This window comes from Pantherophis guttatus, chromosome 11 (assembly GCF_059756535.1).
Source record: "Pantherophis guttatus breed Tessera chromosome 11, ASM5975653v1, whole genome shotgun sequence".
Lineage (NCBI taxonomy): Eukaryota > Metazoa > Chordata > Lepidosauria > Squamata > Colubridae > Pantherophis > Pantherophis guttatus.
Window position 1 is genome coordinate 20,573,910 of NC_142073.1, and position 12,250 is coordinate 20,586,159.

General features: G+C 43.1%; 1 protein-coding gene across 2 annotated transcripts in view; it reads right to left on the minus strand.

The window, feature by feature from the left end:
- The window catches only part of NUP93 (nucleoporin 93), a 153,889-nt gene that overhangs the window by 16,900 nt on the left and 124,739 nt on the right, over nucleotides 1-12,250 (minus strand). For both annotated transcript variants that reach the window (XM_034425464.3, XM_034425465.3), the window contains 6 exons: nucleotides 10,740-10,905; nucleotides 8,501-8,594; nucleotides 6,128-6,319; nucleotides 2,635-2,761; nucleotides 2,447-2,519; nucleotides 528-572 (listed from right to left, as the gene is read on the minus strand). In XM_034425464.3, the coding sequence (XP_034281355.1) occupies nucleotides 528-572; nucleotides 2,447-2,519; nucleotides 2,635-2,761; nucleotides 6,128-6,319; nucleotides 8,501-8,594; nucleotides 10,740-10,905 (697 nt within the window). The remainder of the gene's footprint in view (nucleotides 1-527; nucleotides 573-2,446; nucleotides 2,520-2,634; nucleotides 2,762-6,127; nucleotides 6,320-8,500; nucleotides 8,595-10,739; nucleotides 10,906-12,250) is intronic.

Consider the following 12,250-nt stretch of genomic DNA (forward strand, 5'->3'; position numbering starts at 1 on the left):
CTTTTAAAAGTAAAAAAAAAAAAAAAGTTGGCCATACCCACCCAGTCACATTACCACCACCAAGCCACGCCCACAAAATAAGCCATGCCCACAGAATCGGTAGTAAAAAAATTTAGAACCCACCCCTGAATGAAGTGTGCGATTTAAATGAGTGGCAAAGTGGGAACAGTGCAGTCCATCCAAAAGCACAAGGGGAGAAAGAGGCTGGTAGGGGAATGAAAAAGGAGAATGTGCTGGGAAGATTGAGGTGGGTGGAAGAGCAATTTCTTTGCAATGAAGTAGCATGGAATCAGGAAGAAAGATAATAGACAAATGGCTTTTCCAATTCTTAAATACTTCGATAGATTATGAGGACTACAAGCTTTTCTTGTTTTTAAAACAAATACTGTTTTTAAATTAACAGCAGCAAGCCCACCGCGTATTCTTTCATTTCTGACATACAATTCAATAATATTTTGGCCTTACACTCAACATTCAGTGTCATTGAGCTATTCAAAAGAAGAGAAGAGATCTATAAATGGAGTTACCTTTCTACTGCCATCGTTCTCCAGTTTTCCAAGAATCATGTCAAACTATCCATGCAAAAGAAAACAAAAACTGAGTTAGGAAAGGTATACTGGTACTCCTATTATGAGCCACGGTGGCACAGTGGTTAGAGTGCAGTCCCGCAGGCTGCTTCTGCTGACTGCCAGCTGACTGCAATTTGGCAGTTTGAATCTCACCGGGCTCAAGGTTGATTCAGCCTTCCATCCTTCCAAAGTGGATAAAATGAGGACCCAGATTGTTTGGGGCAATATATGCTGACTCTGTAAACCGCTTAGAGGGCTGGAAAGCACTATGAAGTGGTATAGAAGTCTAAGTGTTACTGCTATTATGAATGATCCAGATTTTAATGGATACAGGTAGTCCTCAACTTGCAGACCAGTTGCTGAGCAATCATTTGAAGTTTCGACCGATCCCCCTAAAGTTACTTATGACATGGTTCCCAAATTACAGCTTCTCAAGCACCTTTGTTGTCATTCGCCCTTATGAGTGACCACAGGGTCCCTGAAGCAGCCACACCCCACCAGGTATGATCCATCTCTCAACATGCATTCTAAATAGAGAATGGGAAAAAAATGCACAATAGGCATGTCCCAAAGGTGCTTTTTTCAAGAGGCTTTCTTGTTTTTTTTTCCTTTTGAAGACGTTTCACTTTTCATCCAAGAAGCTTCTTCAGCTCTGACTGGATGGAGGGGAATGGAAGGATTTGTATTCTCTGCAGACAGCTGGACATTTGCATCCTTTTTGAGGGTCGTTGAGGCCACTTGGAGGTTTGTCTGTGTCCTCAGGGTCACCTGAATGGTGCTCCTGGTTCCTGTAGTCTGCAATTTTTTTCTCTCTGGAAATCCATTCCTTATTCCCACACCATTCCAAGGGTGTTCATCTCAAATTGTATGGCTAAAAATGTGTAGAGATGTTCAGCCATCCAGGTCATGGACCTCCGTATATTTCGCTATGCCCTCAAGACCCTGCTGTTCCGCCAGGCCGGGCTATCAATGTAATGATTTTAAATTGGGTGTTTTAAATTTTTGGGGTTTTAAATCTAAGACGAAATTATTTAATAATTTTAATTATTTTTAATTGGTGTCTGTCTTTGTGCTTTTAATAGGCTGTACACCGCCCTGAGTCCTTCGGGAGAAGGGCGGTATAGAAATTTATTTATTTATTTATTTATTTATTTGTTTGTTTGTTTGTTTGTGGTTGTCCCAAAAGGTGCTTTTTCAAGGAGGCAACTGGACTTTCTTGGTTTTTTTTCCGTTGAAGACGTTTCGCTTCTCATCCAAGAAGCTTCTTCAGCTCAGACTGGATGGTGGGGAATGGAAGAATTTATATTCCTGGCAGACAGCTGGTCATTTGCATCCTTTTAGAGGGTCGTTGAGGCCCCTTGGAGGTTTATCTGTGTCCTCAGGGTCAGCTGAGTGGTGCAAATCATTCCTGTAGTCCGCAATTTTGGGGGGAAATCCATTCATGGCATGGGAGTATGAACAGATTTCAAAAAGAAAAAAAAAATGCAAACTATAGGAAGCAGGAGCACCGCTCAGGTGGTCACCTGAGGACACAGATAAACCTCCAAGGGCTTCAACGACCCTCCAAAAGGATGCAAACGACCATCTGTCCAGTTGCCTCCTGAAAAAAAGCCCCTTTGGGACAACCATGACCTGGAGGACTGAGAATCTCTACAGACCTTTATTTTTGTTTTTTAGTACTATTGTTGTTTTTAATTGCCTTTATTTGAGGTACTGTGACCGTAATAAAGATTGTGGTTGTAAAATATGAAAAGAAAAAAAAACCCGGGGATTTCTGAACCCACCCAGAAATTCTCAACTTGCAGAGTGGGTCTCTCTTATGGAAAGCAGGAATTCCAACCTAACAGGAGGATAGGAACCAAATGATCCTTGCGTACCTCTCGGCTCTCGATCACCAACTCGCTCACGCAACGCAGAAACATGTTTTCGCCTTGGCTGTCCTTCTCGTTCCTTAAAACAAGGATCACACAGCGGTCAGTACCACAGATCCCGCTTCGCCGTGGCAGTCATTTGAATCGGGCACCCTCCCCCACCACCTTTCGCTTAAGTTAGGGCAGGAACCGACCTGAGAAAATAGAAGTACTGCAAAGCTTCGCGGGGGTCTGTCGATTCAAACTTGCGGGTGTACAGCATCAGAAGTCGGACAAAATTCAGACGCCGGGTGGCCGGAGGGTCGCCGGCTTCATGGCTCACTGAAATGGGAATGAGACAAATTTCATGCAACCGCACCATTTTGTTCAAGAAAGAACGGTGGGTACCCAGAAGGACAAAACCTACATTTAGAAGCAATCCTCTGCCAGTTCCCAGAGATTTCAGAACGCTAAGGTTGATATAAAGCTGCTTGAAAACCTTTCCAAAGGTTTTCTTAACCCAACAACTAACGATGAGAAAAGCTAATGGGAAGAGAGTAAGATAAGAAATTATCTTATCTTCATTCCCCCGTTGGAGCCTGAATCTGCGGTGGAGGATAACCCAGAGCTGGAGCTGATGGAGATCGAGGGGGCAGCTTCGTTGGCTTCGGAAGAATGTAGGGAGGAGCAGGCTGAGGCAGCCCAGGGCCCTTCCGGATTGGGATGGCTTGTTAGCAGGGAGGAACGGGGGTCAGGATGACCGAGAGAGGGCAAGCAGTGGAAATGAGGAGCGATGGAGCTCAGGCGATGAGCAAGGATCACCCCCTCCTGATCCCCGAGCACAGAGAGTGGAGAGAAGGCAGGAACAGCGCAGGCTGACCTGACAACTCGGGAAGAGAGCGCCCCGCCCCACTTTGCAAGGCACACCTAGGGACTGAGAGTTGTAGTGTATATTGGAGGTGGTGAGCCTTTAAGTTGTATGCAAAGTTGCATACAACTTTGAGAGTTGTATGCAACGAAATTTCTCCTGGGGGAAGGATATTGCAAAATCCCCATTCCCTCCCCACTCCTGGGGGAAGGATATTGCAAAATCTCCATTCCCACCCCACTCCAGGGGAAGGATACTGCAAAATCTCCATTCCCTCCCCACTCCTGGGGGAAGGATATTGCAAAATCTCCATTCCCACCCCACTCCTCGGGGAAGGATATTGCAAAATCCCCATTCCCTCCCCACTCTGGGGCCAGCCAGAGGTGGTCTTTGCCGGTTCTCCGAACTACTCAAAATTTCCGCTACCGGTTCTCCAGAATCTGTCAGAACCTGCTGAATTTCACCCCTGATTAGGGGTGGCATGATAGCAATCGTCCAGTACTTGGTGGGCTGTCATAGAAGAGGGGGCCTCTCTAGGGCACCCGAGGGCAGGAATATGAAATACCAGGTGGAAGCTTATCAGAGGGAGATCCAAACTGCAGGTAAGGAGACATTTTTGGACAGTGAGAAATTAATCAATGGAGTAGCTTGCTTCCTAGAATTTTGGGTGCTCTTATCACTGGAGGTTTTCAAAAATAAACTGAATAACCATTTGACAGGGATGGTATAACTCCTGCTTTGAAGTTGGGACTGGACTAGAAGACTGCCTTCTGTTTAACCATTGTTTGCCACCCGGAATCACTGGTTTGAGATGGAAGGCTGTACAGATTGTATGAATGAACGAATGAATGAATGAATGAATGAATGAATGAATGCCCAGAATCGGAAGAGTAACAATAACATCTAATTGCATTGGTTGTGACATGTCAATCAAACTTCCAGCTACTGATAAAATGGGGGAAACCGTGAGTTCTGCCACTTTCAACATTTTAAGACTTTTTTTTTAAAGGCTTTGAATACCAGACAGGACTTAATTCCTTGAAGGGAGGGAGGGAGGGAGGAAAAGATTCTTAGATTTGTACGATAGCTGCGTTGAAGGTTCATATCTTCTCTCCCGCCTATGAAAGCAGGACAATAAAGCTCATTCTCCTGATGTTCATTTATTTTTCTCAGCTGTTGGTCTGGCTGCCTGCCACCATGTGGTGACAGTCACCAGAACTGGTGACTTTTATAACTGCAACAGCTGTTAGCGGGATTAGCCAAGGAAACGGAAAACAAAACTTTCATTGAGAGACAATACACTGTGGTTACCAAGAGGCCACTGTATCCGTAATTCTTAGGGCTGCTTTCAGCAAGCCAAAGAAAAGAACAAAACGCTGATCTATGAATTGTTCCCACGAGTTACCGTATTTTTCGGACTATAAGACTATAAGACTAAATTTACAGGAGGAAAACAAGAAAAAAATAATTGTTAGTCTCCGCGTGTCGGTTTTTCGCTCTTCCCGGCCCCCAGAAGCACTCTGCAGTACTCGGAATGGCCAATTTTTGCGAAAAACGGGCCATGCGGAGCACTGCAGGGTGCTTCTGGGGGCCTGGGAGGGAGAAAATGTGACACGCGGAGAGTTCGGGGGAGCCAAAAATGCCCATATTCGGTCTATAAGATGCACCTAAATTTTCACCCACTTTTAGGGTGAAGAAAGGTGCGTCTTATACTCTGAAAAATACGGTACTTTGTGGACAGCTACTTTGAATGCCCGGGATCAGGCTTCTAAAATAAAAGAAATGCTGATAAGAGACGGGTATCATTGGAAGTGATATATCATCCCAAATTGTCCGACTGTCAGCTTTGGAAGCCATATTAGGCCGGAAGCTTCCATGATGCCGCCTTCTCCTGTGTGGGAAAGTAGGAGGGGGGGATTTAGTAGAGGGGTTGTCTGTAGACATAATAGCATTCTTCCGGTCGGTCAAGATCAAGGCGATCCTGCATCTGGAGAAGGAGCGGTCAGAGTGAGGTCTCGAGATGGAACGGATGGTGATTGGATGTGATCAACGGAGGAGTGAGGGGATGGTTTTGGGGGTTTTGATTTACTGAGGGAAAACCCGGACCTCTCAGATTCGGGTTTTCCCAGATGTGCCAGTTTATCTATTCTAGTAAATAGAACTTTGAAAAATGTTTGCTTCAGAGTCTTTACTTGGAGTTGGGGGGTTTTCTGGAACGCTGACACCGACATTATTTTTCTCTCTCAAAAAGGTATGGTTAACCTAATCCTATTCACTTATCAAATTAGGTACATCGAGCTTTGTTTTATTTAGAAAAAATGGAGGGAAAAAAAAAAGGTGAAAACTCAACATGGTGCCAAATGTTGACAGTGCAATCCTGCGGAATTCTGACAGGTATATCACCTGTCAATTACTCCCCAGTGCAACATGAGATTATGAATTAGCCATTCCACATCCCTTCGTGCAACTGTTGTGAGGTCAGAACAACTCCCTTTCAGCCTCTGGAATGCCAGTGGTCCACTTAAAACAAAGTTATTCATCAGTCTAATTCAGCATTTCTGAACCTGGGCAACTTGAAGATGCGTGGACTACGATTCCCAGAATTCCCCAGCCAGAATTCCTCCCAGTCGTTCCCCTTGCTGAATCCTGGGGAATTCTAGGAATTGAAGCCCACGTGTCTTTCAAGTTGCCAACATTGCAAAATGCTGGTCTAGTTATTTTAAAGAGTATCTCTCTTATCGTGCGTCTCGCATGTCAGTCTACCGTTCAGACGGTTTGGCCATCTTTATTCCCTTGAAGGAGTCAAAACAGCGCCATGACCACAGACCAACAAAACTTACAGAGTTGTGCGCTCTGCCCAGACGATTTCAGCAACAGCTTCAGCTCAAAGAGAACCAAAGCCACATGCACGGCGTGGCAACGCAAACGTTCGGTACGGAAAAGGAAAGCGATGGCAGCTTCGAACTGGGCGGTGAGGAACAAGACTTGGAAGTAGAGGAAGGGCTGCTGGTTCACGGTAAAATGCGATTCTCCTGGAGAAAAACAAGCACAAGGGAAGGATGTTTTTACAGCTGATCCTCAACAATGCAGACGTCACTTATCAAAAGCAGGTTGGAAAAAGCCGATAACGTTGGTAAATTGTTTATTTTATTGGTACTGGTAGTCCTTGACTTATTACCACAATTAATTAATTTAATTTTTAATTTTTTGATTTATATGCCGCCCTTCTCCGGAGACTCAGGGTGGCTTACAATGCGCTAAGCAATAGCCTTCATCCTTTTTGTATATTTTTATACAAAGTCAGCTTATTGCCCCCACAATCTGGGTCCTCAATTTACCTACCTTAGAAAGGATGGAAGGCTGAGTCAACCTTGAGCCTGGCGAGATTCGAACCTGCAGTAATTGCAGGCAGCTGGTCTTAATAACAGGGTGCTTTAAACCACTGTACTACCAAGGCTCCTATTGAGCCCAACATTTCCGTTCCTAAGCAAGACAACTCTCAAGGGACGGCTCTCACCCTGGTCATCACTTCTTTACCCTCCTGCCATCGGGAAGGAGATATAGAAGCAAAGCCAGCTGCACAAACAGGCTGAAGAACAGTTTTTATCAGTGGGCTGTCAGACTCCTGCAGGCGAAATAACATCATAACTACGTAGTACGATGGGCTTGCAGGGCCGACGCAACGTGTAACATGTTCACACTGGGGCAATAGGACTGGGGTTTTTGTTAATATGATTTATTTATTTATTTAAGAGCCTTGGTGGCGCAGCAGACTAAAGCACTGTTAAGTAACACCAGCTGCCTGCAATTACTGCAAGTTCAAATCTCACCAGGCTCAAGGTTGACTCAGCCTTCCATCCTTCCGAGGTAGGTAAAATGAGGACCCGGATTGTGGGGGCAATAAGCTGACTTTGTATAAAAAAAAGAACACCGCTTGGGGGGGGAGCCGAAAGCCCTACTAAGCAGGTATATGCAAAAGTATGAAGACTATTGCTTAACGCATTATAAGCCGCCCTGAGTCTCCGGAAAAGGGCGGCATATAAATCGAACCAATAAATAAATAAATAAATAAATAAATAAATAAATAAATAAATAAATAAATAAATAAATAAATAAATAAATAAATAAATAAATATTTATTGGGTTAGGGATTTTTCTGTCTTCACTGTGAGTTGTATTGTGTTGAGGGGGGGGGTGCACTGAGGGAGCTCAACCAATCTCATTGCACAAATGTTGTGCGCTGATAATAAAGGTTTGAATTGGATTGAAGACAATTGCGAAGTGAGTTTTTGCCCCATTTTACAACTTTTTCTTGCCACACGTTCTTGAGTGAATCACTGCATTTTGTTAAGTCGGCAACTATGATTGTTAAGTGAATCTGACTTCCCCATTGAATTTGTCAGAAGGTCGTAAAAGGGGATCACATGACCCCCGGGACACTGCAACCGTCATAAATATGAATCAGTCGCCAAGCGTCTAAATTTTAATCACGTGACCATAGGGATCCTGCAATTTTATCAGTTGTGAAAACTGGGGCAAAAGTTGCTTTTTCCCGTATTGTTGTAAACTTCGAATGGTCCCTAAATGAATGGTTGTAACTCAAGGACTACCCTGGGCATCACTTGAGCCAACTAACAGGTGTTGAAAGAACAACGGCAGAATTTCAGAAAATTCAGGATAAAAATTAACAGTGACCCAAGCGTCAACAAAAATCAACAATTTACATTTGAATGGAAGAGGCGGATTGATTTCCCTACAGCATAACCTCAAAGCAATGTGAGAGAAGGTTCTTTCCTAGGAATACTAGGAAGTTGTTGTTGTTGTTGTTATTTTAATTTGATTTAAAATTCTTGTCACTTCCCAGAAGCCTGACAAGGCATCTTAATACCTGGACAGATTTAACAGGAAAACTACAGAACAGGTGGCAAGGCAGATGGAATCAGAAATGTTTCTTAAATAGGACTGCTAAGATAATAGTACCAGTCTGGCTTTTGAAGAAAAATCATAAATTGCCAATTTCTGAGTCTTTACTATCTACTAGAGCCATAAGGCTCATACAAGAACGCTTACTTTGATACGTCGTGTCAAGTTTATTGAACAAATTCATTTTTTAAAAGTCCCAGCACTAGATCTACTCAAGATCTGGGATCACCTTTCTGCATAATTGAGTTTATTTTCAGAAACCTCCAGGTGATGTCCCTAGCTGAACTTACCGTAATCTTCAAGCAGTTGTTTCTGGAACTGGGACAAAGTCAGCCTGTCTTGCGGTGCGCTAGAACTGTTCTCGTCAAAGCACACTTGATTCAGCTAGAAAAAAGACAGAAAAAGTAACTCGTGCATCCCTCTTTCCTTTCCCGAGGGATGCATGCAATACATTTTCCAAACGCGGAAGGGGTCGATGGAAAGCTACAAAGTGCCAACGCTGGATGGAACCAACGGAGGAGCTGGCACCAGGGTCTGGTGAAAACTGGAAAGTATGCAGGGGTGGGCTTCAAAAATGTTAGCAACGGGTTCTGTGCCCAGTTGCTGGGTGGGCATGGCCTAGTCAACCTCCTGCACCACGGCGGCGGGGGGGAGGGGTGTTTTTGCCCTCCCCAGGCTCCGGAGGCTTTCCTTGAGCCTCGAGGAGGGTGAAAACAGCCTCCCCAGGCTCCAGAGGCCCTCCAGAAGTCAGAAATGGGCCCGTTTCCGGCCTTCCAGAGCCTCCAGGAGGCCTGTTTTTTGCCCTTCCCGAGCCACCACACGGGGCCTGCACTTACCTGGCGTCCAAAACGGTTCACATGGAGACTCCTGGGAGGGGAGGGGAGGGGTGGGGCGGGATGGGAGGGGCCAGCCAGGAGTGGAATTTGGGAGTTCATCAAACCCCACAGAATCTTCACTAGAGGATTGCCCGAACCCGGGTGAACCCGGAGTAGTCCACCCCTGGAAGTATGGAATTCATTGAATAGACTGCACACGGGTACAACAAGATCCAGAGGCACTCTGAACCAATGGGGCTATCCGGTGGCTTCTGCGATTATGGTGACATGCAGAAAACAACACGTATGTGTATCTGCCTTTGTGTCCTGATCAGTGTACACCTCAGGACTTCTTGGAAGCAGGACAGAACGCAATTAAGGTGGCTAATTTCTGGGCAAGATCTGTTTAACTTGTACGTTTTTTGATCTTGTATCTTACATTTTCGTGAAGAGAGGTTTCTTAAATCAAACCAATAATAATAACCTGATGACTTAGAATGATAAAATTCTAGTTACTGATGGAAGTAACTAGAATGATTCCAGTGTATCTAATATATTAAATGCTTTCCAGAATGACAACAAACAGAAAGGGAAAACTCAAGAAGTTTTGATTTTATATTTATATAGACAGTAGTGGCCAAAATTGTGGAAATCTTTTGGGAAAAGTGTATTTTTGAGATTTGATGGCTAATAACACCACTTTTTTTTTTTTTTTTTTTTTTTGGAGTTTCAAGATAATCCTATTCCACTGCTGGAATGGCCTGGGAATAGCCCAGACCTTCACCCAATTGAAAATCTATGGAGCCAACTAAAGAACCTTGTTAGTCAGAAACAATCCAGCAATAAAATCCAGTTAATAGAAGCAAACATTCAATCTTGGTTTCACATTAGAACAGCTGCAAAACTAAAAGACTTGTTCACTCCATGGGAAGTCATTGTAAGGCCATAATTCATGCTAAAGGTTACCCAACTAAGGATTAACTGAAATGGTGATAATTTTTGTACATCTCGTTTTTTCTACGCATTTCACTTTTCTTCTTTATACTGTCACTGCTATTCTAATAGCAAATCCTTCATAAAAGTTATTGCATTTCATTCTTGATTAAATTCTCTTTCCATTGATATATCATTTTATGGTACTACTACTCCAAAAAAAAGTGGTGTTATTAGCTAGTTTTAGAAAATACACTTTTCCCAAAAGGTTTCCATAATTTTGGCCACTACTGTAAATCTATGTCATCTATTGGAAGAGTGACTTCTATTACATAGCAGGGGTGAAATGCAGCAGGTTCTGACAGGTTCTGGAGAACCGTTAGCGGAAATTTTGAGAAGTTTGGAGAACCAGCAAATACCACCTCTGGCTGGCCCCAAAGTGGGGTGGGAATGAAGATCTTACAATATCCTTATCCCAGGAGTAGGGAGGGAATGGGGATTTTGCAGTATCCTTTCCCTGGAGTGGGGTGAGAATGGAGATTTTGCAGTATCCTTCCCCTGCCACGCCCACCAAGCCATGCCCACCAAATCACACTCACAGAACCGGTAGTAAAAATATTTGGATTTCACCACTGTTACATAGGTGCTGCACTGGAGTAGGATAATAATAGCTGGGCCATCTTCGATCGTGTTTATGTTTATATGAGGAGGAAGAAAAATGAATACCATCCAAAAAAAAAAAAAAAAGGCAGCGCAATCATTTTGACGGGAAGCAGATTACCTTCAGCCAAAGATAATCTTCCGTTTTATCTGCAACTTCACTGTGGTTATCGGCAATATCACACCGGCCTATGATACAATACACAGCTCTTTTGTAAGGGTCCGTGTTATTTCTCAGAGCCCGTCTGTAATGGAGGCGAACTTTGTTCTCGGTGGCAGGAGAAAGCCTACAATTTAAAAAAATGAGAAGCTGAAACTTGAGATGTCTTTAAAACAGTGAAATCTGCCATTTTCTTCTCAAAGTAGCTACCCGTGCTTCAAAAGTGATCTTTTCCAAATGTATGTTGGAAGTGTAAAAACACAGAAGGAACCTTTTATCATCTATGGTGGACATGTGATAAAGCAAAAAAAAAAATTGGACTATGATTTATATTTTAAATACAGAAAATCCTGAAAATGGAGATAAGGTATGAAACCAGAAACTTTTCCTCTTGGGCTTAATGGAAAAAGAACTGGAGAAAAAGTTTGGAACTTCGTTACTATATATATATATATATAGTATATATGTTGCTGCTAACATATATATATACTGTATATACATACATATATACTATATATACATATATACTATATATATATATATATATATATATATATATATATATATATATATATATATATATATATATATATATATATATATATATATATATATATATATATATATATATATATATATAGTATATATGTTATTACAACAGCAAGAATATTGTATGTGCAAAAATGGAAGGGCGCTTCGATTCCTACTATAGAAGAATGGCTCCAGAAGCTGATGGAGTTGGCTGAAATGGCAAAATTGACTACTTTGCTTAACGAAAAGAACACAAAGTACTTCTGTTTCCACATGGAAACCGCTTCTGAACTTCATGCTTGGTGTGGAAATGAATGAAACGTTGATTCTGGGTTTTACAAATTAGACCCGTGATGGCAAACCTATGGCACACGTGCCAGAGGTGGCACGCAGCGCCCTCTCCGTGGGCACGCGAGCTGTCGCCCCAGTCAGCTCAGCTCCGCATGCATCTCCCGCCAGCCAGCTGGTCTTTGGGTCTCTGCTGCGCATGCAATGGGGGGCGGGGCACATGCGGGGGACTGCGTACGCATGCACGGGGCGGGGTGGATGCACGGGGGCTGCGTACTTTGGGCACTCAGTCCAGAAAAGGTTAGCCATCACTGGATTAGATTGATCGATTTTTGTAGAAATGACTGGTTTATACTATTATGGTAAAACAAAAAGTTGTGATTATTGTTAATGCTCTATTCTACTGTAACAGATAAGAGTCTTTTTCTTTTTCTTTCCTTACCCTTCCTCACTTTTCTCTGCCCTCTCCCCCTCCCTATCCCTGCCCTTTCAGTCGCTTTCATATTTTGTATTTTATAACACTTTATAACCTAATTTTAAAAAGTGACTTATTAAAAAAAAAGTCGTCTTTTGAGCCAAGCAGCTTTCCTGTGACAGAAATACTGTTTTCTTGACGCCTTTTGGCTGACTGAACACTGCTGCTCATGTATTTT